General features: G+C 55.0%; 2 protein-coding genes across 4 annotated transcripts; one reads left to right on the top strand and one right to left on the bottom strand.

Moving 5' to 3' along the window:
- Window positions 1-7071: 7071 nt before the first annotated feature.
- CDIP1 (cell death inducing p53 target 1) lies at window positions 7072-9676 on the top strand. The gene is made up of 5 exons (XM_080354091.1): window positions 7072-7129; window positions 7724-7822; window positions 8219-8365; window positions 8665-8926; window positions 9488-9676. Exons 2-5 carry the CDS (start codon window positions 7738-7740, stop codon window positions 9597-9599), a joined length of 606 nt encoding a protein of 201 aa, XP_080210217.1. The 5' UTR covers window positions 7072-7129; window positions 7724-7737; the 3' UTR covers window positions 9600-9676.
- Window positions 9677-11300: 1624 nt separating this feature from the next.
- On the bottom strand, window positions 11301-27286 carry HMOX2 (heme oxygenase 2). 3 transcript variants are annotated; one of them, XM_080353930.1, is made up of 7 exons: window positions 20625-21490; window positions 18041-18177; window positions 15822-15929; window positions 14245-14362; window positions 12951-13442; window positions 12008-12128; window positions 11301-11927 (listed from the first exon to the last, which is right to left on the bottom strand). In XM_080353930.1, exons 3-7 carry the CDS (start codon window positions 15899-15901, stop codon window positions 11803-11805), a joined length of 936 nt encoding a protein of 311 aa, XP_080210056.1. In that variant the 5' UTR covers window positions 15902-15929; window positions 18041-18177; window positions 20625-21490; the 3' UTR covers window positions 11301-11802. The 3 variants fall into 3 exon arrangements, 2 of the variants coding, with proteins under 2 accessions (XP_080210056.1, XP_080210057.1); XM_080353931.1 differs by lacking the exon at window positions 18041-18177; XR_013922876.1 differs by lacking the exons at window positions 11301-11927; window positions 12008-12128; window positions 12951-13442; window positions 14245-14362; window positions 15822-15929 and adding exons at window positions 26627-26735; window positions 27155-27286 and having other exon boundaries at window positions 20625-22697.
- Between the last annotated feature and the right edge of the window lie 523 nt (window positions 27287-27809).

Below are 27809 nucleotides of genomic sequence, written 5' to 3'. Positions count from 1 at the left end.
CATGGGGAAACATCTCTGACACCCCAGGTGCAGGGGGTGGGAGGGACTCACGGGGATCATTCTGCCTTCGCCTGTTTCTTGACTTGTCCTTGGGTTTTTTTGTTGTTTGTTTAAATGAACAACTACCGTTATGGCACAGTTGAGTTTGGTGTTGTCTTAAAACACACCACTGTTGGAGTAGATCTTGGTTTTACTTGCTATAGATTATTGCAAGTTATGTTATTAATCTTATTAACTAGATATCAAATGGAGGATATAATGCAGTGTTTATCCTCTCAAGGGAAAAATTAAGTAGATGCACAGAACTCAAGGCAACAGCTGCTGCTATTACTGAGTCCTTTCCCATGGATGTTATCAAGCATTAGCTTGGACTGTTTGCGAACTTAAGTGAAAGTCTCACAGAAAAGCTCTTTGGTTCCCCAGAGACTGGACTTGCGGCACCATCCCTTTCTTATCTAAGTCTCTGGAGCAGAATTCTAAGCTGCAGAGGAGCTCAGGTTTGTCTTTAACGTTTCTTTTAAATCGCCTCTTCGCATCCATGAGAACACCTGACGTATTGTCATGTGTCTTCTCTGACGAGGCCAGTTCACCAGCTGGTACGGTGTGAACAGAAAGCACCTCTGGCGTGGGAGGAGCGTGTTTTCCAGGGCCAGCAGCAGCCCGTGGGGCAGCCTGGCTGCAGCGTGCTCCGTGCTTGCTCTGCGTTCAGAAAACTGACTTGTGAGAGTTGGGTTCAGCTGCCTGGAGGTCCAGAGTGCTCTGTGCACACCTGAGCCTTTCCCGGCGCCCGTGCCTGCCTGAGGGCTGGGGCGCCGTCTTGAGGTGCAGGGGCCTCTCCTCACTGGTGTCTCATGGGCTCCTTGCAGCCCCTCTTGGCTCTTGTCCAATGTCCCCGCCGGCACAGGGAACTCTGCCGGCATGTGATGCTTCCCACAGCCGTGTGCTGTGGATTGGGAGACTGCGGCGGAGAGCAAAGAGCTACCCCAGTTCTGTGTTTTCATTTCGGCTGGTTTTTCTTTAAATATTTGGGTTAACTGGGTCCTGACAATGCTGTTTCTGCAGCCCTGGTGTGGAGAGCCAGCAAGCACTTGATCAGCCCATCTGGAGGCGAATAGCACTGGACAGAATCCCGGAGGCGGCAGCAGGTCCTGAGAAGCGCTCCTCCCGCGCGTAACCCTTTGTGGGTGCTGCGGATAAACCATCCTTGTCTTAAGCAGGGAAATTTTGTGTCCACTCTTCCTGATATCTGTATAGAGGAGCTGCGTGAAGCAGTAATTTGAATCTCTGCCTGAGGAAAGCCGAGCCTGGGCATCATCGTGGAGATTATCTGATTGTTCTTTGGATTTAATGCCGTGAGAAATCTTGCTTTAGACACAGCGCCTGGCTTCCAGCGAGGATTCTGCTCTTAGTTGATTTGCATGCTGGGGTACGGTGGCACACAGAAGGTCAAATGACGTGTCTGAGGTCTCAAGGTAAATGCAATGGGGATGCTCCTCCAGAGATTTGCACGCTGTAGAGCAGAGCGGGGAGCTTTGGCTGTCTGACGTAGCAGGACTGAATGGTGAATAGCCTTCTCCTCTGGCAGTGCTTTGTGTTATAAGGGCTCCTTCTGTTGTGGTTTGCCAGCAGAACTCTCTGTCCCCGCACCAAAGGAAGAGCCTGACCCTCCTGGAAGTAGCAGTTTGCTGCTGCTGAAATCGACTGCAGAAGTGTGGAAGAAACCTGGTGCTCTGCGAGCAGCCGGGCTGCTTCTGCATGGCGGGTTTGTGCTCCCTGGCAGCGCTGCTGGAAGCGCAGGGCTTGTGTTTGGGGAAACGCAGCTGAGTCGCTCAGAGAAAGAACGGACCTTCACTTGGGTTAGTGTTGTAGGCCTGCCCTGTCTTGCTGTCTGGACCAGGAGGATGAGTTGAGGGAGTGCTGCTGGGGTTAATGGTGGGGTGAGGGAGGGGGTACATGCCGCCTGGTCAAGGATTGCCAGGATATCTGCTTTCTAAAGGAGACTGCAGCACTGTCTGTTGTTTATTCCTTCCCTTCTGGCTCTGGGAGATGGTTTGCAGGCTGGAGGCAGCAAATGCGCATGGGAAGAGGGAAGGCTGAGAGGGAAGTTTGGCTCACTCACAGGGAAAACATATATTTTGTTGTTGTTGTTCCACATAAAAACTAGGCAGAATTAACCACCGATACTGCTTTTTCAGCAGGGATTTTTGCTATCTTTCCTTTCGAAGGTGAGAGCTGTCTGCTGTAGATTGTGTGTGGTGCTTTCAGGAGCAGCAGGAGTGGAGCCACATCCCCTGAGCTGTGTGTGGGGGGCTCAGCGTCCCTGAGTGCTCTGTGGCACGAGGTGGCACACACAATGGGGTGACACACACAGCGTGCTGCAGGCAGGGCCAGGCTGGGCTGTGCGGGGGCTGCTTGGAAATGCCGCGGTGGAGGGAGGGCAGCTGTGGTCACCATGATCAGGGTACGGCTCTGCCCACCTCTCATCTAACCCTGCTCGGTTCAGTCTTTTCTTGCTGCCCCTTTTAAAGGCTTTTGGTCAAGTGACATTTTGCCAGCATCTGACCTGCCTTTTGTGCTCATACCTAGCATACTTGTCTGCCTTCCTCGTCTCAGTATTCCCCTGTTTCTGGAGCCGGCAGAGGCTGTGGCACACAGGTAACTTTCCCAGTGCCAGGAAAGCTGGGGTGATGTTGACCACCATGCTGTTCCTTCTTAACAAGGCTGGTGTTGGTGAGGAAGCCCAGCTTCCTCAGACCTCCCCACTTTGCTTTCAAAGAGGTATTTTACAAAAGCTTGGAAGCTGAAATTTGTGTCTGTTTGATGTGCAACAAAGCTGGAAGTGGTCGTATCCTTTTATTTATTAAGTTAACGTTAGCATGTTTTTTCCTTTTCTAAATATTGGAAGTTATTTTTTGTGGAGGAATAGCTCCAAAATCAGCAGCTTTTGAAGTGCTGGCACCACTGAACGTGGATGGGTACGAACAAACGCTGCTTCCTGCCTCGGTGGCTGGAGCTGCTGCTCACGTTGGCAGAACGAAGCCGAATCACCGTGGGTCTCCACTTATCAAGTGCCAGAGCAGCAAGGACACCGGGGCCGTGTTTCTGCTCGTGGGAGTGGGTCTGGGCTGCGCCGTGGGGCTGACTTGGAGCTGCACAGACCAGCGCCGCACTGCTGGGCTTTGCACATGAGTTACACTTGCCAGTGATCTGCTCCGTCCTTCTCAATTTTGTCTCACCCTTGGTGATTTTATCTGGGAAGAAGCAGCCTGAAGCTGCTGCCTGGGAAGAGTGGCGTTAGCAGACCAAATCTTTGGGTGTCCCAGTAGCGCAGGAGTTATCTGTGACTGTCCCCTTTGTGGCATTATCTGTTCAATGCATTGAGCTGGTGAGTGAGCTTTTATGGCATGTTAGTGTATATTCAACTAGGGCCTGTCACGATGTTCCCTGGTTCCTGGTCCCACTACATGCCACGCTTCAGCTGATTTTGATGCTGGACCTATTTGGAGAGCAGGTCGGGTGTGCAGACCTTTCCTCTTGCCGTGTTTGAATCCCAAACTTTCTGCAGCGAGCCTGTGTGATGCTGCACTAGACACTGGTGATTCCGTCTGATCTTGAACTTAAGCCCAGTAAACTTCGCCTAGATTTTTGTAAAGCACTTATTTTTCCCCTAAGTATTCAGCTGGTCTGTGAGCATGGTTATTCCAGTAAGCTCTAGTGTGGATGCAATTTCCGCGGTCTTCAGAAACGTTTCTTTCTGTGTGAGAGCAGCTAGTTTGATCTGCGATGTTTTCACGGCACAGAAATGCGCTGGTGGTTGACTTTCACAGACCAGCGTGGTTACCATGGGGCAGCTCTGCAGGGTGCTGGCAGAACGGCTCGTTGTGCTGGTGTGGGTAGCTGGAGGTCCTGGGGCAAAGCGCAGCGTGCCGGGGGCTGCCACACAGGGCTCTTTGTGCCACCGAGTCCTGCCATGAGCTGCCACCGGGATCCGAGTCGGTTTCTTTGTACCAGTGCCGTGGGCAGGAGAAATCTTGTTTCTCTTTCGCAAGACGGAGCCAAGTCATATGGCTTTGCCAAAAGCTGGTGGGTAAAACCAGAAATGACGAGCAGCAAGAATCCTTTTTACATGATTCTGGGGATCGTGTTTTGATGCAAAATACTGCTGTGGTTTTGGTGCAAAAAACCTCTGCATTTCTATTTAAAGGCAGGATTGTCCCAGCTCACCTGGCTGTGCCCAGATCCCACCAACCTCCTTCATCCCAGAAGGGCTCCCTGTCGGATCACAGCCCAGGCTCCGCTGCGCTGGGAATCGGGCTCTTTGCAGGGTGCGAGCAGGGCTGCGCTGTGCCCTGCCGTGCAGGAGGAGGATCTGGGTTACTTTGCTTTGACCCTGTTGCTTTCGAGAGGGAATAGTGCAGGGTGTGCCAGGGCTCTGAGCGATGTTCCGGGGGAGCTCCAGTCCAGCGCGGAGGGGAAGCCTTGTGCCTGCGCCCCACCGAGCTCCCTGCTGGAAACGGGCTGCAGTGGGTTTTGTGCTTCTTGAGATAAAAGAAAACAGCTTCTAAGAAGCTTAAAAGCAACAGGCTTTATTTTCCTCCTGGGAAAGGCACACAGCCAACATTTTGCTCTTTACAGATCTCTTTTCATAAGCAGAATATTGCATTAAGAGTGACTGAGTCTGCCAAGCACGAGCAGAACAGCTCTGCAGCCCCTGCAGCTCCCCTTGTCCCAGCGCGCACGCGGCTCTGAGATCCACCGGCCCTCACCCTCGCGGCTGCCTCTGCTGGGCAGGGTGGCCGGATGAACTGCAGGCTGGGGCTGGGGCTGGGGCTTCATCTGACGGGTGTTTCTGGAGCGGCTGGTGCGGCACGTGATGGGATTGCCTCTTGGTCTCCTTGTCTCCTGAGTTTTCTTACCAGCTGCTTGGATGGGGACAGACATTTTAGCAGGGCCTGTTGTGACAGGACAAGGGGTGATGGTTTCAAACTAAAAGGGGAGATTCAGGCTGGACATGAGGAAGGAATTTTTTACAATGAGGATGGTAAAACACTGGCCCAGGTTGCCCAGAGAGATGGTGGATGAACCATCCCTGGAGACATCCCAGGCCAGGCTGGACAGGACTCTGAGCAACCTGAGCTGGTGAAGATGTCCCTGCTCATGGCAGGGGTGGCACTGGGTGAGATTTGGAGGTCCCTTCCTACCCAAACTATTCTATGGTTCTGTGATGGGGCGAGTGAGAAAAGATGTTATATTATAGGAAGGCAGCATCTGAGTGGTAGCAGGAGGAGATCTGTTACATTAGCAAAGCCGTGGGCTCAGCTGAGCCGCCAGGGCAAGGAAAGCTCCCTGGCAGGCCAGTGTCCCCAGGTAAGGATTTGGGGGTGCTCCAGTTGGGCTCATCCAGAGCTGTGCAGGGACAGGAAGGTGCTCCTGGGTGTGCAGGGTGGGTTGGCTGTCGACTTTCGAAAGAGTAAGTCCTCCTTTTCTTTACATCACCAGCGAAGCTAAAGAGACCACGGCCCAATTAGTAGCATTGTAGGTCACTGAAGGAGGAGGGCAGCTCTGCGGCGCGCAGCACTTCGGGTGCTTTCCTCTGCCTGCAGGTGTTCTACGTGGGGCAGCCCTGCCGCACCCGCTGCACGGGCTGGCTCTCCTCCCTGGCTCTGGAGGAGGAAATTGGAGAGAAAAGCAAGAGTAAGGTGACCCCCAGCCACCCTTGTGTTACACTTTGAAGCTGTGTGTCTGCAACGTACCACTTAACACCTCTGGGGAGAAATATTAGTTAATAGATACACACATCTCGGTGAGAGCCTGTGCCAGCCCAGGCTTTCCTCATCTCCTGGGGGTCAACATGCTGCTCCGCCATCAGCAAAGGGTAATGGTGCGGTAACGGTGGGGTAATGTTGCTCCTCTGCAGACTTGTGACCTGATTAGATTCCCTGCCACCTTGCAGGAGGCTGCTCAGAGGCTGGGAGCATGAGCTGGAAAAGCAGGAGTCGAATAAAGCGAAGCCAAGCAGGTCAGGGAGGGACGGGTCTTCCTCCCTGTGTTTGCCGAGGCCTTGGCTTCCTGTGGCCCAGCAGGTGGAGGTGGCCGTGCCCCTTGCAGCGCAGGCAGCGCTGGGGCAACGCTCACTGCCCCAGAGGCTTGTGCAGGTTGGCGTGCCCTGGGCAGGTTGTCTGTCGCTGGGGCTAGAGGGAGCCTCACTGCCCGTCCTCCCCGCGCAGGGACCCCAGAGGGTGCTGCCCCGCTCGGCCCCACTCCAGCACCCCTCATTCTGAGCTCCCTTTGGCTGAGCAGGGGGTTTATGCCTCGCCAGGGCTGCGGGGCAGCCTTGCCCCCTGCCTGGGCGGGTAATGGGGCAGCAGCACCTGCTGTGGCCTTTTCTTTGAGTCCAGAGCTGCCCTGGTTGTGTCTGTGGGGTTTTTGCAGGCTGCTTGTAGCCTGGTTGTGTTTTCCCTGCTCACCTGTGGGCTACTGGAGGGGGACTGGCTGAGAAAGCACCGTCCTCGCAGCAGGCTGACCTGCCTCAAGAAGAGCAGGAGACCAAGGGGAACGAGACAAGCAGGGTCCTGTTTGCTCCTGGCCCTGCGGGGCTGAAGGATGAGGGGTTCGGGGAGCTGCGCTGAGCCCAAGGAGAGCTCCTAGCACTGCTCCCTGGGCTCTGACAGCAATGTCACTGTGTCCCATGCCTGATGGCAGCCTTCCCAAGCACTGGGTGAACAGCCTCTCGTTTATATTTGCCAGTTTAGTCACGTCCTACCAGATATAACTGAGCCAGAGTAAACAGGGAAATCAGGTTTCTTGATGCCGTTGCACTTCCCTGGTGTTTGGACCGTGTTGGTGAGGCTTTTCCCTGTGGAGAGGAGGACACGTGTGTCATTGAGGGGACACGTGTGGGGAGGTTCCTGCCCAGAGCCATCTCCCCATGCCTGCGCTGGGGAGGGGGTTTGGCGCAGTAGCCAAGGCAGCGCTGTAGCAGCGGCTCTTCTCCATCACCGTAACTCTCTTGCTGTTTCCTCTCACACAGATTCAGAGGGGTAAGCCAGCTTCCAGCCTACACTGCTCAGAATTGTTTTTCTCAGCTCTGTCAACGCCTCTGAGCTCCTTGCTGCAAGCAAGAGGACAGGTAAGTTTGACCCCAGGTAAAATAATATCTCCAGCTGTTGAAGATGGTCTTACCTTAACTCACTTGATCAGAGTATTTAGAGACGCTCTCTGGGTTTGCACTTTCCACCACAGCGTTTGTTTTTCAGGCTCAGGGGTCCTGCCTTCCCCCCGGGGCACAGCATTGCCTGTCCCTCTGCCGGGTAGAGCTGGGGTTGTGGGCAGCTCTTCCCCATCTCTGGTCCCGTAACGCTGCAGCTGAGGCGCGTGGTGGAGCAGCTTCCAGCCCAGTACTGCCCCGGCACACGGGCTGTGCAGCTGGGAGCCGCGGCGAGGAGCTGCGCTGTACCGTGTGTGGGTTTCACAGGGGAACCCTGCGGAGCTGGGGGGAAGACGTTGCACCTTGGGTTGGCTGCCAGGGTCAAAGCCTGTCCAACTTTGGGCCTGTGGCCTTTTTTCTGCCCCAGGGTGGGGACTGAGGCCAGTGCGGTGGTGGTGCGAGCCCCCAGCCCCTCTGTTACCTGCCACCTCTTTCCCCAAGCACTGCGCAGCTCCGCATGGGTGCCTGCGTGCAGTCAAAGGCTGGCGTCTCTTCTAAAGGCTTCTGTCCTTGCAGGGTCACCCCGAGCCATGTCCAACGACCCTCCGCCACCCTACCCGGGAGGCCCCTCGGCACCACTGATAGAAGAGAAGCACGGTCCACCCTCTGCAGCAGGTACTGCTCTGGGGTGTTGGGGTGACATTGCCGAGCAGGCAGGAGCCAGGCTGGCGTGGTTTCCCAGGGAGCGCCCTGGCTATGGCCTCTCCTCGCAGCTCTCTGGTGTCACCATATTGCCCTCTGGGCAGGCAGGAGGGCCCAGGGGAAGCGGGAAGGAGAGCAGAAAGCACTCTGTGCTCAGGGCCTGGCTCTGCTCACTGCTGTGGGTAATGTGTGGTGAATCTGAGCTTGTTGTGGCCCAGAGGATGAGGCTTGGCAGGGGGGGTGCCCCCCACCACGTCGTATCCCCCTTCCCTGATGGGGCCAACCCCCCGACCTCTCAGCCAAGCCAGCTTCTCCCCATCAGCTCTGCTGCCTCCTGCCCTGGCACCTGACTCTTGTGTTTCCTTTCAGATGGCGTCACCCCCATTGTGGGACAGCCCCAGGGGGTTCCCATCCCTCCTCCTGAGTTTGGGCCCCCCCCATACGAGCCACCCTCGCAGCCGGGGTTCGTGCCCCCCCACATGCCCACAGACAGTGCTGGGCCCTACGTGCCACCTGGTGAGTACCACGAGGGGCTGCGTGACACTCAGGGTGGTGATAGACAAGGACCCCCCCCCCAGAAGTAGATGTGCCCTGGGAAATGGGGTGACACAATGGGGGGTAGGTGCTAACATTTGGGGCTTGTGGTGTGAGGCTCCTTGGGGTGAGGGGGCCCAGTGCCAGCAGCAGGGTTGGCCCCAAGTTGGTACACAAGGTGGTGGTGTGGCTGTGGGGGGAGAGGGGAGTATGGCAGCAGGATGGGCCCCCCCCCGAGGATACAGAGAGATTCACCTGTGTATGTTTCTCATTCCCAGCAGGTTATTACCCACCCCCAGGCCCTCACCCCCACATGGGCTACTACCCCGCCCCGGGCCACTACCCATCTCCTGGCGGCCACACGGCGACAGTGCTTGTCCCATCAGGGGCTGCCACCACGGTGACGGTGCTGCAGGGCGAGATCTTCCAGGGTGCCCCTGTGCAGACGGTGTGTCCCCACTGCCAGCAAGCCATCACCACCAAGATCACCTATGAGATCGGGCTCATGAGCTTCCTTCTTGGCTTCCTCTGCTGCTTCGTGGGGTAGGTGCAAGTGAGCAGAGCTGGGCCCTCCCTGCTCCCCAGAAGCTCTGTGGTGATGGTGGTTGCTCAGCCCTGGTCCTGGTGGGCCTGATGCTGGTGGTCTTAGCCAAGCTGTTGGGCATGGCAGGGGCTACCTCCACATGCCTGCTGTAGAACAGGGCATTCCCTGGCCCAGAACCCACGGTGCTGCTGGGAGCCGTGGTCTCTCCCTGCAGCCAAGGCTGGCAGTTCCGGGGCCAGGAGGAGGGGATGGATGGGGAACCTGTCCCTGCCCAGCAGTGAGGGGCAGGTCAGGCCTCATCACCTGTGTGTGTCCCCCAGGCTGTCCCTTCCCCATGTCAGGTAGGTCACTGCTGACTAACCAGTGGCAGCACATCCCCAAGGGGCAGGGGGCTCTGTGCTGCCCTTCACAGTGACAGGCAGGCATGGCTGGCTCCCAGAGGCAGGTACTCACTGCTCTTGCCCCAGAGCAAACCCCATGTGTGCCCCTGCACCCCCAGCCCCCTGGCCTGCAGGCTGTGCCCCCCAGCTTACCACACACTGCTTCTTCCTGTGCTCCAGGTGTGATCTCTGCTGCTGCCTGATCCCCTGCCTGTTCGATGACTTCAAGGACGTGACACACACGTGTCCCAACTGCAAGGCCTATATCTACACGTACAAGCGCATGTGCTAACAGCACCCTTGGAGCCTGAGCCGCTGGAATGACACCGGCCTCTCTCCTGCTGCCGTCCTAGTCTATGCGTGTGCAACACTCCTTCGCTTAACTCTCCGGCGGTGTGTACGTGTGTCCCTGCTCCCTCCCACTCAGAGCTGTGACCACCTTCCCCAGCTCTGGTCCTCACTGTAAAAGGTTGGATTTGTGATGCTGGCAATGGGTGCACAGGGGAGGTGGGCCCAGGCCCTAGCTACTGTGTGTGGGGCTGCCCTGCAGCATGCAGGAATGAGGTGGGGGGGGGGGGGGGCACACCATTATGCACCCCCCCTTATGCTCCAGAGCACTAGCAAGGCTGCTCGTGCCTGCAGTAACCCAGGAAAGAGCAGCAGGTGGTGGTGGTGGTGGTGCCCACCCCTCACTGCCCCGCAGTGTCTGGCTGCAGGGACATGCTGCCCCCAGAAGAGGGAGCTGCCACAGGCAGGGGATTGGGGGGAACCTGAGCACCCCACAGCACACACAGTGGGGGGAGCAGCACAGGCCCTGCTAGGAAGGGGATCAGTGTCAAGGAGACAGAGAGGGCTGTGCCACGGGTGGCAGGTGTCAGCGTTGTTGATGGGCCTCTCCAGCCAGCTCAGCACGCAGCCTTCCCCACGGGAGCCAGGCAAAGCCACCTTCAAGGCATGGGGGGAAATGGCAGCTGCCTTGTCCTGGGCACGCACCTTCACCTTCATCAGCACCTCCGTCCTGCCAGAGCAGCACCGCAGCTGCTCCCGCTGCATGCGCCTCCTCCAGCCCCTGCTGTGGCTCTGGCAGGGAAGAAAAGCCCCTGGCAGTTCCTCGCCCACCTGGCAAACTGGGCAAAAATGCATCCAGCATGTCGCTGCCTGCCCGGCGCCGTAGATTAGAGGCATTTGTTACCAGACCACAGCTCTGGAGCAGACCCATGCCTGCCCACTGCAGAGCCGTGTCCCCAGCAGGTATGTGGGCGCCCACGCTGCAGCCCCCGTCCTGCCCCCACCACGGCTGCACCCTGTGGGATTCTTCGTTGCATGTGGGTGTAGGGGTTTATTTTTAGCTCACTTGCTATGGGGCAGAAAGAAGGGGGCAAGCAGGCAGAGACAGGAGCTGCCAGCAGCACTATGACAGACAAGGGCAAGGGGATTTGGGAACCATTTCTGCATCCCAGTCCCTGCCCTGTCCCCAGCCCCTGGCAGCCAGGGCCACTGGAGCATGCAGCCCCCTTGGAGCAAAGCAGGGGAGGGGTCTCGGTCTGCAGACAGCCCTGCCAGCACAGGCAGCTGCTGTTTGCTCAGAGATGGAACTGTGGCACTAGTCAGTGTTTTTATGTAAATAAATAACAGACCCTGAACTCTGTGTACATCTTTTCTTCTCCTGGTCCAAACCCACAGCAGGTCTGCCCCCAGGGAAGCTGAGGATGAGGAGGGAGGACTAGGGTTGGGGGCAGAGTAGTGCTAAGCACTGGAGGAAGAGCAGCAGCTTCCCTACCCCAGCCCAGGGCAGCAGAGGCCTTTGGCATTACAGGAGCTTTACCCAGCTACAGCATTGCAACTTTTTATTCCAGTCAAGGCTTCAGAAAGAAACCCAGCCCACAACCCCAATGCTGCACAATACACATTTGTCACCTTCAGCCCCCCCCACCACACCTGGTCCTGTCCCCACCTCCAGGGAGCTTCCAGCAGAGTCAGACCTGGTCCCCAGGCCACCACACCAAGCAGGACTCTGTTTTGAGCTAATGGCCCCATAGCACAGCTGCTGTGGCATGGCCAACATTGTTTCTCAGGATAGGAAATGAAGTGCTCTTCACTGAAAAGACTGATGACACATTCTCAGGTTGCAGCCCAGGGCAGCAAACTCCCTCCCAGTGACTGTTCCAGGAAGGAGATGGAAAGCCAAGCAGGCAAAGCCTTTGCTGGTACAGGACAAGACATCTCTGGCCTTAAATCTGCCCTGGCCTGGGTAGAACAGCACCAAACCAGAATCCTCGAACTGGATCAGTCCTGTACACTAGTCAGCTAGAGATATTCTATTACAGTGTTTGCATTATTCGTGTGCAAAGAGTCTTTACCAGTCCCGCAGCATTCCTGTTTAATTTCTTCCACTGCGCAGTCAACTCACCACCAAGAGCAAGGAACCAGTCTGCAGAAGGACAAGGCGCGTCTATCCCCTCGCCGCTGCTCAGAGCCACGCGCCGCTCTCGCCCTCACATGACGTACCACGCTGCAGCTCCCGCGGCCACAGCGACACAGGCCGCCAGGATCAGCTGCACCAGCGGCTGCTTCGCCAGGGCTACGGCAGCATGACAGGGGCAGCTGGGTCCTGCCTTGCCTGCCGGAACACAGAAAGCACCATCAGTGTCGCGAGGCTTCTGCCATATGCATGCAGCAGCTTCTGTTGCCCACACCTACCTAGTTTGTCTGCATAGTAAGGGCATTTGCGTAGGTCTCCTTTTCCATCATGGACCGGAAAGCCTCCATCCTGGGCTTCTTCTGTCAGTGACTTGCCAGTCTCGTCCAGTTCATCAAATACCTGCAAGTGGTTACAGTGAGAATGTGCATACAGAGCCAGACAGCTTTCATCCGGTCCGCTGGAATGATCTGGAGAACAGGCAAGAGCCACTCCTGCCTCCCCCCACCCACAGACAGTAAGTGGTACTGATTTCATACCTCCAGAGCCCCTCTGGGATCACTGCTCCTGTGGCCAGGCAGCCCCACCAGCTCTGCGGCCACCTCTGCGGCCACGGCTTTCCGTAAGGATCCTCACAAAGCGGCCAACCACATTTCTGACCAGCTTAAACTACAGTGGCCTGCTCTAGGCACAGATTAAAGCTTGCCCACAGTAGCAAAGATTATGTTCATCCCTCTGGGGCAAGGGGCAGCTCAGTCAGGTTTCATGAAAGACAAGTACTATGGGAAGGAAACGAGAGGCTACAGATACTTTTGGCCATTAGGCAACACATCAGACATGAGACAAACTGTAACCAGTATGGTGCAATAGGCTCAAACCATTTAAGGCCGTCTCAGAGCAAGAGCTCTACTCCCCCCGGTGCTTCAGAGCTGTACAGCCCATGAGAATCTTGTGATGAAGTCATCTCAATTTTGCCCTAGTCAAAGGCTCAGCTGTGGTGGTGGAGCACGGGAGGAATTCCCACCCAACACCAGCCATGTCTCCAGGAGTTAGCGCAAGAGACATGCAAACCAGAACCCCACCAGCTGGAAGGGCTTGGGTGGTCTCAGACCCAAACAACTTTACCTGGATGAGCAGTTTGGCTGAACCTGGGCCTAAGAGTTGGCCCAGACTTGAAAGCAACAGCACCTGCACACACACACAGGGGCTCAAGGGAGTCAGTACCTGCATGTTGAACCTGAAGGCTCGGTTGGCCTCTTCTACAATCCTTTCCTTCGTGTTCTTGTCCAAGTCCAGAGCATTCATCCTTGCTCTGTAAAGCTGCTTGAACTGCTGCGCATTGGAAATGTTGTCAAACACGTAGAATTGGATCCCTTCCTCAGTACTGGGCAACTTCAGGGCCCTCTGGGCTACCTTCTTCAGCACTTGCCCACCTGAGAGGTCTCCCATATAGCGTGTGTAAGCATGAGCCACTAGCAGCTCTGGCTCGTGCTGTCCCACGTGATGGATTCTGTCCACATAGTGCTGAGTTGCCTCTGAACACTGGATCTTCTCTTCCCAGTCTTCTCCGTAGAAATATTTCAGGTCTTTGATCAATGCTTCTCTCCGGTGAAGCTCTAAGGGGAAATACAGAGGAGCAAAGACTGGGTTGTCCTTGTTGCGATCCATTTCCTCTTCCAGAGCAGAGTACGTGAAGTAAAGTGCTGCGGTGGCCAGCTACAGACAAAGCACAGCTCATGTGAGAAGCCATTCACTACACTGGCACATCACACCTTGTGATTACTCCCCTCTGCATGAAGCTGGGGTAAACAAGGAGGAAACCCCCAGGCTTGACACAAAACCAGCCTGGAAAGCCCATACCAGGTGTGTACCACTCAAAGGATCAAAGGCTTTTCTCTGCCTACATTCATAACAACATTGCCTACAGAGCACCACCGAAGAATTAGTTTAATGTTGCCAGCTGCGTGTTCTGTGTTTCCTGTCACCTTGAGAGCAAGGCAAGGGGCCTAATGTCATCCAATAGGTACAAGCAGCACCAAGAGCCTCATGCTATAGGAGACTACTGTATATGTCAAGATCTTCAGGATCAGGGAGTGCTGCTCAGACCCAAAACAGAAAAGAAAGCAATCCCACCTGAAGCCTGTGGAAAACAACATAGTCTCCAGAGGATGGGATAAGTGCTGTAATCCCACCAGGATTTCACTCCTACTAAACTTATGCCACCAGGGTCTGGTGCTGCAGCCACATCTGCCTTGAGCACCCAGCAGACATGTGGCCAGAAGCCCAGTACCTCCACCCAAGCAAATTCATGCTGGGCCAGCATGGCCCTCCCTGCTGTGGGTCCCAGCTGTGGGACACACCAGGCAGGAGCCACGAACAAGGGTTCTCCCATAGTTTTGACTATTTGGTCATGCCCCCTACAACGCTCCACAGATGGCTGTGGTGCTCTGCCTCAGAGCCTGCATCAGCCACTGCGTGTCAAAGAGCTTCCCTGCCACAGGAGCACAGCAGCACCCACCTTGAAGAGCTCCTTCTTGATCCGTCCTTTCAGGAAGTCTTTGACAAACTGAGTGTTCTCTGCGCGGTCATGAGATTCCTTTGTCCCCTCCTTCAGCAGCTCTGACAGGTCGGTGGGACTGCAGGCACAGAGGAGAGCTCCGTTCACCCCACTTCCACACGCAGTAACGAGTCTGTCCCTGCTGCGTTTGGAGGGACCCCCTACTCCCCACCACCTCAGGCCCTGTTTAGAGGAGCTGGGATCCACGAGGTGGCACCACCAGGAAGAAGCAGCAGGGTGGCAGCAGCCAGAGGCTCCTTCCACAGACACAGATGCCCGTGTGCCAACCAGAGCTGCCGTTTTGGGAGGGCTGGGTTTACCAGGGGCTCAGACCCAGGATGCTGAAGCAATTGCCAAGGATCCTCTGATCCCTGCACCATTACTTTTGCTTCTCATTCACGTGAGCCCCAACAATACTACAAAAGAGGCCTTGAGCATATGAAGAGCAATTACTGGGGCAGGCTAAAGGGCACAGGAGCCTTGGTGGTATACTCTGTGGTCTGGAGAAGGAGAAATGCTCAGATGAGAGCAGATGCATACACACACAGGACCCTAGTTTTTCCAACTTGGCTATCAGCTACTGGAGAAGAGATGAAAGCCCAATGACAAAACAGGGCAGGAACACCCTTAAGTTTATTTATCCTGAATTACACTGTTTTTGCAGGTTTCCACAAGTTGTCTTTCTAAAAAAATAAAAATAAAAAACTGGTGATATCAGGTTATAGCCACTGCACCTACCTGGAGCTTGCTTCAGTTATCAACACCTACACTCAATCAAAATTAGGCCAGAGTGCATCTTACAGTTTTTATGACTAGTTTGCTACAGATAGCATGTTCCTGTTAGCTGTAAGAGACAGACTTTGAACAGTCTAGACCCTGAGCGGCTGAACACTGCAGCCAACAGGCTAGACAGGGCCTGGGTGTGCCGAGAGGACCAGGCAGCATTAACGTCTCAGGAAACAGCCTGTCAAGTCAAAGAGAAGTCAACCAGCCTATCTGGGTATTCTGGGAACGCCCTGTTTTCCCTTCCCATTCTCCAAGTCTGAACTCTTGGCTTTTAGGGCATCTGTGTGAATTTGTTTTTTAAACTAACCTCCAAGAAAATATTCTTGCCTAGACCAGCTGCTATTCTGCAAAGGCAAGAGAGGCAGCTCACTGGAGCAGAGTTCACCTCTAGAGTCATCTTTCAAAACAAGAAGCTTCGATCACATGAGACTCCCCAGGTTGCCATGGAAAGCTGGCTCACCTTGGCCAGGAAGGCACAAACACATCTGCCAAATGGTCAGAGCACTTCTGAAATGTGAGTTGACAGTAGAAGCTAAAAAAATAACTGCTTGTTGTCAGCCTTAGCAGATTGCTCCTTCCCATCCCTTCCAGTAGAGTCTGATCAAACAGATTTTACTGCACATATATTTGATTAATCACCTACTGGAATCTCTCACTCCTTTTCAGATGAGGAGAAAGATCACTCCTTTACCTGGAAGATCTCCTGCCTTTCCCAAGACTGTGTCTGTGCCATGTTGTGACTCAGGACTCACCTGACACTGTCATCTTCTGTTTCTTCATAGCGCGTGATTTCCCCTTCTCCTCCCTCCGAACCCTCCATAGCTGATGGCATTGGTGGTCAGTGCTGGAAACAAGACAATCTGAAAGGTAAAATCAGAGAGGGGTTTTAGAGGCAAGCTGCCTTGGCACAGGGATGGGCATGAAACACTGAGCAGTTCAGCGAGGAGCCTCTGCGCTGCTCCACCAGGCAGGGCGGTGAGGAGCAGCCACCGCCATCTCCACCACGCACCAGGCACTTCAAGAAAGCCGTGCTTGTTCTGTTCAGCTGCCTCAGGTGAACCTCAGCACTAACACCCACTTCACAAAACATTAACCTCAGAGGACACCTCCAACACAGCCAGCAGCCTGCACTCAGTTTCCCGCTTCAGGATGGCTGCTGGATGAAGATGGCCAAAGTCCTCCATGTTAGCAATCTGCACTGAAATGGTGAGCGAGCTGTTTTCCAGTGGCGCTAACAAATACCTCACGCAATGTTGGGCTCTGAGCAGAGTAACTGGCCAGGGAAGCACTTCTCCTTCAGTCAGGAGAAAGGACAAGCAACTTCAGTTCTACAGCAGTACAGGGTGTCCCCTGGGAGCAGTGAATTATGTCAGCTAAGCTCTGAAGTCAGGCTGGGCCCAGGGGAAGCAAAAGCCTTCCTTGCAACCAAGTATATGAAGATGAACTTCCAAAGCAGGGGCAGGTTTCACTGCTCTGCCTTCCTGGGCTGTACTCCGTGAAGGTCCAAAGCGGCTGCTGCCTGAGCAGAGCGAGCTGCAGACAGCTCCTGTCACCACACACAACTGCCTAGCAGCGCTCACTTCAAACCCCAGAAGTAACTGGGATCTCCTTCACCTTTTGCAAAAGGTCTGCTTGGATATAGTAGGTTACCAAGACGTACCCAGAAGCAGGAACTTGGCTTACACTGGCCAAACACCCCTCTTAAGCCAAATCCAGCCACTTCATTTATAAAATGGACCTGTAATCAGCTTTGTGAGAAGCAGCACCACCACCTTACAGGCAGCCTCCCCAGATGAGCAAGAACTAAGCTGCTTGCTGGCTCTTCAAAAAGCACTTGCTGTAAGAGAGCCACCCCTCACACTCCCCTCCGTGGGCTGTGTCTGCAGGTTTGCTGCTCAGCACACATCCCAGCTGGAAGAGCGGCAGACAAGCAGCTGTGAGCTCGTCAGTGCAGGGCCAGCACCAGCACACCGGTTATAAATTAACTGCCCTCCAGGTCCTCACCCCAGGGTTTCACAGCCACTCTCACTGCCCTCCACATTCCAGCACAGGACTTGGCAAGGGGCAGTGGGAGCCAGGTCCGAGCACGCGTCCCCAGGCACAGCACTCAGACCAGGGAACACACCACCAGGGTGAAGGTTTCCCCTGTGATCAGCAGCCTTTGGGCTCACCAGGGCACAGCCTTCCCTCCCCGAGGGCAGGGCTGGCCAAACACATTGCTCCGTAACATAAGCTGCCCAGTGCAGCAGCAGAAGCCATCGGGGTGACAGCCCTACACCCCCTTCGCCCTTCCCCACAGGACAGGGCACCGCACAGCCGCTGCATCCCTCAGGTAGAAAAGTTTAGAGCAGGATGACGCAGCAGGGGCAGAAAAGCACACCAGCACAAGGGCTCCAAGATATCTGAGGAATCCAGGTTCAGATCTTTTATCTGATGACTCTCTGAAACAGCAAGCACCTTCATACTGGGTCAGCAAACGGGAACTGCCTTCACTCATCACACAGCTTCAAAACATCGGGAAATGCCCACTATGGGGAAGCGAAACTGAAGTAAAGAGGCAAATAACCTGCCCAGGCTCAGCAGGGAGCTGCCAACACAGTCGCACAAGCTCTCAGGCCACTCTGGCTTTCCGCTCAGCTTACCTCAGGCCCAGCACTGCTCAAGAAATGCAGACTCCAAAATTAAACTAGATTAACCAGTTCTGATTTATCTTACACCTCCAGAGAGCCGGAGTCCTGGAGGAAGGGTGTGGTTCAGCAGCGTTTATCCCCTGGAAGAGGCCTGAAGGTAGACATTAAATCCAGCCCAAAGGAACACACCGGATCAAGACTCAGAAACCAGGAGCTCAGCAATGGTCAGAGGCTCCCGATAGCCAGACACACACAGCACAGCTCCCAAGATCAGCACCGCACAAGCCAAGGCTGCCAACCTGCTGGTTAGAGCCGGCACACCCGTGTTCAGCAGCACTCACCAACACGGGAGCTTTGCTCTCCACACTATACAGGAGCATCTCACGAGGTCTCAGAAGCCTTGACCCAAGCCTGTCACCAGCATTGTAGAAGCACAACTGATCAGAACAGTGAATTATTGTTCCAGTAGCACTGTCTGCTGTTGGAAGAAGGGATTAGGAAACAAAAAGTCATTTAAGGACTTTGGTGCATTCTCAGACTTGTATCTCCCATGGCTTTTTTTTGTAAAGGCTCAGTCTGTCATGCTCATCTCCACAGCAATACACAGGGCAGTCACAACACCAGTCTCTTTAGCCAGAGGTGAGGACAGTACATGCACAGGAAAACATAGAAGCTTAGACTGTTTTCCAATACCATCTCTAGTATAGCCACCTCCCTGATGAACCACGAATTCAAGAGATAAGTCAACACAAAACAAACCCCTCTCATTTTCAGTATTAGGATATTGGACAAGAACTTGGAAGAGAGGAAATAAAAAACATTCTAATTCTAACAGACCATTGCTTTTGTTAAAAAATACAGCAACTGAAAGCCCATGACATGGTCACTGGTGAAAGCCCAGGTTTCTCAGGGGACTCCACTCCTCTGAAGAAGCACTGTCCTGCACCCCGAGGGAGGCTCCAGCAGCTGCCAACCTCACTGCAGAGGCTGGAACATAGTGTCATCTGGTACAAGGAGCTCTGCTCATGGAGACCCTGGCTGATGTTCAGGGTAAACACATACCTCCCTGGTGCCCTGACAGCAGCCGGCTTGGGAGAAATCCAACAGCTACAAAAGAGCTGGGACAGCACGGCTGGAGAACAGAGAAAAGGGTTGGTACACAACACCTCAGCACTTCAAACATTTCTTTCCCAATAATGGTTGCTCAAACTGTCTGAGAACAAATCCCTGCCTTTCATCTAGCCAGCAATTAGTTTGCCCCTACACACATCTCCACAGCAAGCTTCATGCTCAAGATGCACGGCCGTTCTCCTCAGTGTAGGCAGATACTTAATCCAAATAATCCTGCACCTTTTGAAGGCAGTAGACACTGCTGCTGTGGGGAAGCAGGACTAGAAGTCCTGGCTTTGCTTGGGCAACACGGGAGTGTTTCAATAATTCACAAACAGCCCAGCAATACAGACTTCATGTTTGCTGTTCAACTACCGTGCAACTTCACAGTATTTCCCCATGCACAAAGCTGACATCTTTGCTTTAACAAGTGGCACCGAGCACGGCTGGACCTACCCAAGCATCGCTGCAGCAGAGACAAACCCCAGAACTCCAGACCTAGAAGCTTGGAGACCCATCACAGAGGTAACCTGGCAATAACATCAGAAGCTTCTCATCTGTGGGGGCATTTGGCACTGGCTATTGCTGGAAGTGGAGCCTTGCAGAATAAGTCACTACATTACCTGATCCCAGGTAGCTTTAAGACTTTGCCCAGACACAGCCTGAATTTAGGCAATAATTCAAGTCTAAGACATTTCTAGGAGTGCCCATGCAGAGCTGCAGCCCAACACCTCAGACTGACCAAGGAGGGAAACCCCAGGTGAGTTCACAGATCTTGCTTAGTTCTGTGCGTCATAAGTGGCCCTTGTGTCAGGCAGCACCTCAGGAATTGTGTTCTCTCACATTGGCTAGGAAAACACTGCAAGGGCCAGTAAGTTCAGGTTAGATCTGGGGCTGGGAGGAAGAGTGCAGCGTGACCAACAGCCACGAACCTATCAAACAGCCTGTGCTCTGGGGAGAGCCAGCGCTTGCAGTCAGATGTGCCTGGGACACCCCACACAGGGCCAGTGACAGGCACTTATTAGGCTAATGTATGTAACACGTACAAGTGCTAGGCACCGTGAGGCTTGAATAAGACATTTGTTTCACTCAACAATTGAAAAGCAGGAACAGCAAGAGGCCTTCATCCTTCAAGCTCTTCTCAGAGCTTGGCTGGGTCAAGAAGAGCCAAGCGTCCCCTGCGTCCCCGGGAGAGCCCAGCGCAGGACTGCCGTCCCAGCGGCTCGGGCACCCTTCACAAGACGCTGCGTGCAGAAACCGCTGCGGGGATGAGGCCACTGCTCCGGCACAGCTCCCCGCTCGCCCGTGGGCACAGGAGGAGATTAGGGAGGCCTGACGGCCGCCGGCCTGGCCCAGCGGCAGAGCCGGGCTGCTCAGCAGGGCACACACCGCTCACGGTCAGCCTGAGGCTGCTGGGCACGGCCCCGGTACCGCAGCCCGGCCCGGCGGACAGGGCAGCCGCGACAGCCCCGCCTGCGGCGGCAGAGCCCCGGCCCGGCCGCCCCGGGGCGCGGAGCCGGAGGGCACAGGCGTTCGGACGCGGCCCTGAGACGGCCTGGACGCCCTTCCCGGCCGCAAGGTACCGGGCCCACCTGCCCCGGGAGCGGGGAGGCCGAGGCCGCTGTCTCCCGCGGCGGCTCCGGGGGAGCGCGGCCTCCTGCCCTCGGCGGGGAAGCGGCGAAGCCCAGGGAGATGGAGCAGCGCCCCGTGGGGAAGCCCCGCGGGTCTCAGCCCGGTACCGGTCCCGGCCCCAGCGCGCCCGTCGCCTCCGCGCCCCCGGCCCCGTTGCCATGGAGACGCGCCGCCCGCACTCACCCGCCGCCCTCTGCCCAGCGGCGCGAGACAAAGGCCCAGTCCGACCGCCCTGGGTTTATTGACGTGAGGGTTACGTTACAGCCAATCAGAAGCCGCCGATGGCACGTGCCAGCGCCGCCGATTGGCGGAGGTGGCGAGCACGTCACGCCGGAGCTCTGACCCCGCCCCGGGGGCGGTGGCGCGAGGCCGCGCAGGCGGTGCCGGGAGCAGCGGCGGGAACGGGAGCACGGCGGGAGCGCTGGGCCGGAACACGGGCTTCATTGGGCGGTTCAGGTCATCAGACTTCATTGACACACAGTTCGGCTCCCGGGGGGCGTCATGTCCCACGAAGCGGCGCAGCCCCGCGGGACACGGCCGGGCAGGGGACAGCACCGGGGCTGAGCTGCACCCGGCTTGTGGTTCCTCTGTGCTACGGGCCCGGCCCGGCGGCTGGGGAAGGCAACCCCGGGCCTGAACTAGCCGGGAGGAGGGAAGGCCAGAGCTGTTTATCTGGTCAGAGCGGCGCAGGCTCTAACATGGTCTGTTGTGTTCCCTCCATAATTGTCTCAAACGTGCACAGAGAGAAGGCAAGGTATTTCCCCTCCTCTAAAATACACCAAGTATCTTCCAGCCTTTGCAAACTCCTTCCTTCCTTTCCCGAGAGCTGTCCCTCCAACCACCACCTCCTTCCCCTGCTGTAGCACACACGTCCACAAACCTCCAATTAGCTCCTTGCACCGACTCTCCCCTTCGTCCATCTCTCTCTTTAAGGACTTGTTCTCCTAAAAAGAAATTGCTGTCACCCTCCACAAGCAGGGCGGTCAATAGAGTGAAGGGAGAGAGACACTGGGCTCCCCAGGGATGCCCACAGGGTGTCTGACCTAACGGCTCCCCACGCTCACCCCTCCTGGGGCTCGCCCCCTCTGTGGATCTGCTGGTGCCGGAGGAGCGCAGAGCTCACAGTGAAGCCCTTCCCGCAGTCAGCACAGGCGTAGGGACGCTCTCCAGTGTGGATGCGCCGGTGCTGGATGAGGTGGGCGCTTTGCCGAAAGCTGTCCCCGCAGTCACTGCAGGCGTAGGGCCTCTCCCCGGTGTGCACCCGGTGGTGCCGGAGCAGGGCTGATTTCCACAGGAAGCTCTTCCCGCAGTCGGGGCACTCGAAGGGGCGCTCCCCAGTGTGGAAGCGGCGGTGCTGGATGAGGTGGGAGCTCACGGTGAAGCTCTTTCCGCACTCGGTGCACCCGTAGGGTCGCTCGCCCATGTGGAACCGCCGGTGTTGGATGAGGGCTGAACTCACAGTGAAACTCTTCCCACACTCGGAGCACTCGTACGGCTTCTCGCCAGTGTGGATCCGCTGGTGCTTCATGAGCTCGGAGCTCTGGCTGAAGCTCTTCCTACACTCCGTGCACTCGTAGGGTTTCTCTCCGGTGTGGACCCGCTGGTGTCGTGTCAGGGCTGAGCTGACGCTGAAGCTCTTCCCGCAGTCGTTGCACTCATAGGGTTTCTCCCCGGTGTGCACTCGCTGATGCTGGATGAGCTGTGAGTTCCCGGAGAAGCTCTTTCCACACTCAGCACACTTGTAGGGCTTCTCCCCGGTGTGAGTCACCTGGTGCCGGATCAGCTTCGAGCTCACGCTGAAGCTCTTTCCGCACTCGGAGCACTCGTAGGGCCTCTCCCCTGTGTGGATTCTCTGGTGCTGGATGAGATGCGACCGCTGACGGAAACTCTCCCCGCAATCGGCACAGTTGAAGGGTTTCTCTCCAGTGTGGATTCTCCGATGCTGGATGAGGTTGGAACTCACCCGAAAGCTCTTCCCACAATCTCCACATATCATCAGTCTCCCCACAGAAGGGTTTCCCTGCTGGATAATATCTGGCAGCCTCCTGAAGCTTTTTCCACGCAGTGTCACTCGGCTTTGCCTCTTTCCCAGAGGTCTCTGAACCCTCTCTGACCTGCGTGGGAGGACTGGGTCCTGCGCAGGGCTCTGGGAACTGTTCTCTCTGGAGAGTCCTGAGAGCAAACCCTCGGGTTCCACTGGCCCAGGGATGCCTTGGTGGGCATCTTCTTCTTTCTTGCTCACAATCCTGTCCCCAGCTGCAATAAAATGAGAATCCAAAGGCAAGTCACAGGCAAGACATGAAACTTTGGTCAGGGGAAATCAAAAGGGGCCAAATTCTAAAAATCCAGCAGATTAAGTATAAAAAGTTCTGATATTTTCCTCCAAACTGCTCAGTGGATTTTTCAGAGCATTCACAGAAGCAAACCCTGGAAATAGCCCTGCATTGCTTTGCTAGAACATAAATCTACTGAAATTATTGGCATAATAGAGGTGAAAGTTTAGTGCTCGAATGGGAAAGATAGCTGCTCTTCCAGGATATTGTATCTGAAAATGTTACTGGAAGTTGAACTGGGCATCAGACGAGGGGCATAAAGAACTGCCTTGTTCAGCAGAACGTTACTTGGGTTGCAACAGATGCAGCCTCCCTGCTCTTGTGCTGCTTGTAGTGCGGTGAGAGAGAAGAGGTATAAAGGAGACACTGGCCCTAATGCACGGACATGGAGACCGCCTGGAGCCTGGTTTCTGCCAGTCTTCAAGCAGAAGAGAGCTAAGTTTATGCTTCCGTGGGTGAAGAACAAATCTGTTGTGAAAAGGGGAGAACTGAAGATCCTCCTTGCCTGATTCCAGATTATACGTTGAGGAAATCTGATAAATGTAGAAGATGAAGATTGTGCAAGTCCATGGAAGTAATGCTAGCTGAGCAGTTATGAGTGGCTCCTGGGATACAGGGAACAAACAAATCCCTGCCCTCTTATTCACATAAAGTGTTGCAGAAGCACAACTGGTATGAATCTATGCTCCGCAGACTCAAGGTCAGCTGAAAGACTTTCCAAGGCAAGGCACTTGCATAGATTTCTGGAGTATTTACAAAGAGCAGCTTCCAGCACACTGCTGTAATGTGGTTTGATGGGCATCCTAGCAGGTTCAGAAGCACATACCCCCAACCACACTGTGACCTTTGTCGTCAGCAGGGAAATGTAGCTCTTCGCAGCTTACTTAGGCCTTATGCGCTAAATTGGAAAGACAGGACCTGTGTGGCATCAGGGAAGGGTAAATGGACGGCAGAGGGATGTACATGGGATGTAGAAATGGTAACGTGTCTCTGAAGAGAGGCTTCACATCTGGGTTTAAGACAGGTCAATTAGGCAAACATTTCCTGATAATCTCTAATATAGGGGTTGCCAGGGGTGAGGGATGACTTACTGTTGACTCTATGCAGACCCAAAACACGGAACAGGCTGAGAGCTAAAGCCACAGACATGCAGACCTCCAGATTTGCCTGCTTAAAGATTCAACGGCTACCTCCTGGTTCTCTGAAAACTCTTGTGAAATAAACCAGTAACAGATGAGTCGCGTGGGACTGATGTACAAACCACAGGCGCTTTCTGTGGTCTGGCAGAGCTGCGATAAGAAGCGCGTGCCTTGGGAGAGGAGAGTCACTGCTGAACCAGAAGTATGTGATAAAGAAAAGACAGTCTAGAATCTCAACCCAGATCGAAAGACGTACATACTTAACCTTCCTCTTTCTAGTCAGTACAAGAAAACATCACAATAGGATTTCACAGCGAACTCCTGAGATACCTTTTATGGCAGTTAGGTGTAGTAGGGATACCACTTATTCCCTCATATAGTTTTCATTAAAATTATTCCTTGAGAGGAACAGAAACTACAACTTTGCTATTCACCATGAAGGCAGTTCCACTTGTTTGCAGCTACTCCAGGCCTGGAGGAAAAGAGAAAGGTGATATCCAAAGACAGGACAAGGAGACACTTCTGGCAGGTTAGCATGAAGCCCTTGACCTGTATGTCACACTCACTGAGCAGATGATGGAGCCAGTGAAGTTGTTCTGTTGCTGTTGTACCCAAGGAGATATCCTTTACCTGCGCTAGCTTTGGTACTTACACAGAATTTTGGTTCATTACATAGAACTTGAAAAGGCCTTCAAAGTACACGAGAATCAAGCCTTCTACGTTGTTCTGTACTTTTGGGGGAAGGTCAGGAGTTTCAGGCTTCTTATTGCAATTATTATAACCCCAGCTCTCAATTTCTATAATCATTTTGGTTACTTCTCAGGTACTAGGTAGGTATCTTCATTGGCATCTGGGACAAGTTGTCTGTAAAGGGTTTGATCAAAATCATGATGACAGGAACTCACTGGAGGTATTTTAAATGGAAGGAGAGTGAGTCTACCATGCTGAGGAATTAATGGTGGAAGCGTAGGTCTGAATTTGCAAAAACAAATAAGCCACACAAACAGAAAGAATGTCATTCTTCCTCAGCCCATGCCAATTTGGGTTGATGGTAAGACCTCTGATATGCCCAAGACTGCCAGTGCTATAGCTACAGGGCAAGCTCCAGGTAAGCAGAGTAAGTATACGTATTGAGAACCTAAATATCACCTTAAATATACGCGTGGATCTCTCTTTCCCAAGAAAAGCCAGCAGTAGAAGGAATTTTGGCTGATGCTGTGGCCTGTCTCACAGCAGTGGGAGGACACAGCAATTGTTTCTGGCACCAGACTCAAGAGTTCACAGAAGAGAAACCCATGAGGACTATTAAAAATAACACCATCATCATGAGTAAGCCTTCAGGCTGCGGGATGACGGCAGACTGGGCTGGAAAGGTGTCATCGTAGGCTTATCTTATCCCCTTCACTCGCATCCAGTTCTGGCCAGTCCACAAATCCCCGAGATGGGGCTCGGAGCTACACGGAGCTTTGGTCTAACCCAGAAACCAGCATAAGAGAATTAATGGACAGAGGGCCAAGGAGGGCAGACTGGGGAAGAACTGGCATGGCCTTTGGAAAGGGAAGTCTCACTTCATAAGGCACTTCGAGTTCTTCAGAGACGTGGCCAGTTTCAGCAAAAGGGAGATCTGGAGTCCAAAGGCATTCCCAAAAGACATTTGTCATTCACCAAAACTGATAAAGAAACTAAGCTGCCATGGGATGAGTCACCCTCAATAAGGTGGTAAGGGATGGAAAGTGGAGGTGGAAACATCTGCTGAAGATTCTGTGTTATTCAGGGTTAAATCAGCAAAGGATGACTGTAAAGATCAACTGCAGCAGAGCCTTATGATCTTGACCACCTAGGTGACAGGGGACTTGACCACAGGTAAATGTAAAGAACTACAGCCTTTATACCTTGTACTTACACCAGGATAGGCCTAGGATGTTCTTGGTGTCATCAGGAATAGCGCCTTGGACGAAAACTGCAGCTCCCTGGCAGACAAAACGGCTACTCAAATGTCAGCGTTCTTGGGAAAAGAACAGAGGATAAAAGAGAATAGTTCTGCCTTGCTGCTCAAACCCACGGTAACCTCACACCCTGACTGTGTGCAAGGGGGAGGATGGATTCCTCATTTCAGAGAAACTCTAATAGGTCTGAGGAAGATAGAGAGCTGTGACATGAACGACCAAAGGCACAGAACAGCGTCTGGTATGCCATTCTGCTGGGAAAAGGTACGGCTGAGACGGGATATCACGGGGACTATAAAAACACAGGTGGCCCTATGGGGTGGGTAGGGAGCCATCCTGCGCCCTCTTCCAAATTAAGAACTACTGAAATAAAGTGAACTATTAGAAGGCAGCTTCACAGCAAACCAAAGGAGGCAGCGACTCACTAAACAGGCTGTGGAACTCCTTGCTGCAGGTGTCATGGGTGCTCAAAGACACACAGCTGCAGCATGTAAGAAAATACACAGAGAGATGCAAGATTTTGAGACGTTGCACGTCTAGTTCGGGAGTTTGTGAAGTCACACATTGCTTGGCCCTGGACAAGCGCACAGGGACACAGCTTGTCTGCCCTTCTCTGGGTCTCCAGCACCGGCCACTATCAGCAGGCAGAGCTGGAAGAACCACGGTCCAAGCCAGCACTGCCAGTCCTGCACACTCTGCTGCGATCTGGGCATCCTGGAGCCGGTTTTCTCCTCGGCAGGCGCACAGGTGATCACACCGGCCCTTACCTGGACAGGTGTCACTCAGAACCGGCTTCCCCTCGTAGGTGTGGAGGTGGGAGAACCACAGCTCCCGCTGGTCCGTGTGGGAGATCATCTCAGCTCGGCTCCGGGGGTCCTGCGGTGCGAACAGAAACGGGGCGGGTCAGACGAGCGGGGCTTTCAGCGCCCGCGGCGAGCACCGGGGCTCGGGACACAGCGGACCCGGGGCCGCCCGGCGGGGAGCACCGCCCGCTGCCTGTGAGCACCCCCACCGCCCCGGGGGAACTAACGCAGCTGGGGGGCTGACCGGGGCGGGGAGGCGGCATGAGCCGCTGCGGTGCCCGGTACCTGCGCTGGGCCCGGCCGCCCCTCCGCTGAGGCGGATCCCGGGGCGCTGTCACGTGACCAAGGCGGCCAATGGCGGGCGGCGCCTTCTCCTCTCAGGGCGACCGAAAATGGCGGCGCCGGGGGTGCGGTGGGGCCGGTCCCACCCCGCGGCCGACCCGCCGCTGCCGGGGCAGCTTTGCCCGCGCTCGGCCCCTGCAGGGCGGTTACCTAGTGCCGGAGCAGATCCGAGCCCACGCTGGAGCTCTCCCCGCCTCGTCAGGTCTCTCCCATGTGGGTCACCCGGTGCTGGGTGAGACGCCGTCGCTGCCGCAGCCTCCCCGCGGGCGAGGGGATTCTCCCAGGGGACCTGTGGAGGACAAGGCTTCGGCTGTGCGTGTCTGGGACAGCTCATCCGTGCCGGGCCAGCAGCAGGTCCCCAGTCTGGGGCAACACAGACCCCTGGCGCAGCAGCTCGGTGAACAGGACACGACAGCCATGAGCGCTGACAAGAGGGTGTCAGGACACCAAAGCCAAGCTCTGGGTATTTCTCAAGAGAACACCAAAGCCAAGCTCTGGATACTTTTCAAGAGAACACTAAAGCCAAGCTCTGGAGATGTGTCCTTGGCGCAGGGCCGTCCTGAGAGACGAGGACCTGCCAGTGGCGCTGTCAGGCTGCCAGAGGGTCCCAGGGCGGGGACGTGGTCTTGGTGGTGGGAAAGGAGCAGTGGGCTTGTGCTGACCTTAGGCTCAAACTTAAATCCTTTGCAGTCTCAGTCCTTATCAATCTACGGTTACAAGAGGACTGCTGGGGCAGTGGAGCAGCTTGAGAGGAACCTGGGCAGAAGTACTGCAGGTACCTCCCAAACCCTGTTCTGGGGGACAG

This window comes from Nesoenas mayeri (assembly GCF_963082525.1).
Source record: "Nesoenas mayeri genome assembly, chromosome: 15".
Lineage (NCBI taxonomy): Eukaryota > Metazoa > Chordata > Aves > Columbiformes > Columbidae > Nesoenas > Nesoenas mayeri.
This window is presented reverse-complemented; position numbering and strand designations above follow the sequence as displayed.

Coding starts and splice junctions, on each gene's coding strand:
- CDIP1 (XM_080354091.1), top strand. CDS start 7,738: ATGTCCAACGACCCTCCGCCACCCTACCCGGGAGGCCCCTCGGCACCA. Junction 7,823..8,218: donor CGGTCCACCCTCTGCAGCAG/GTACTGCTCTGG, acceptor GTTTCCTTTCAG/ATGGCGTCACCCCCATTGTG. Junction 8,366..8,664: donor TGGGCCCTACGTGCCACCTG/GTGAGTACCACG, acceptor CATTCCCAGCAG/GTTATTACCCACCCCCAGGC.
- HMOX2 (XM_080353930.1), bottom strand. CDS start 15,901: ATGCCATCAGCTATGGAGGGTTCGGAGGGAGGAGAAGGGGAAATCACG. Junction 14,363..15,821: donor ACAGAAGATGACAGTGTCAG/GTGAGTCCTGAG, acceptor CTGTGCCTGCAG/TCCCACCGACCTGTCAGAGC. Junction 11,928..12,007: donor TTACTATGCAGACAAACTAG/GTAGGTGTGGGC, acceptor GTGTTCCGGCAG/GCAAGGCAGGACCCAGCTGC.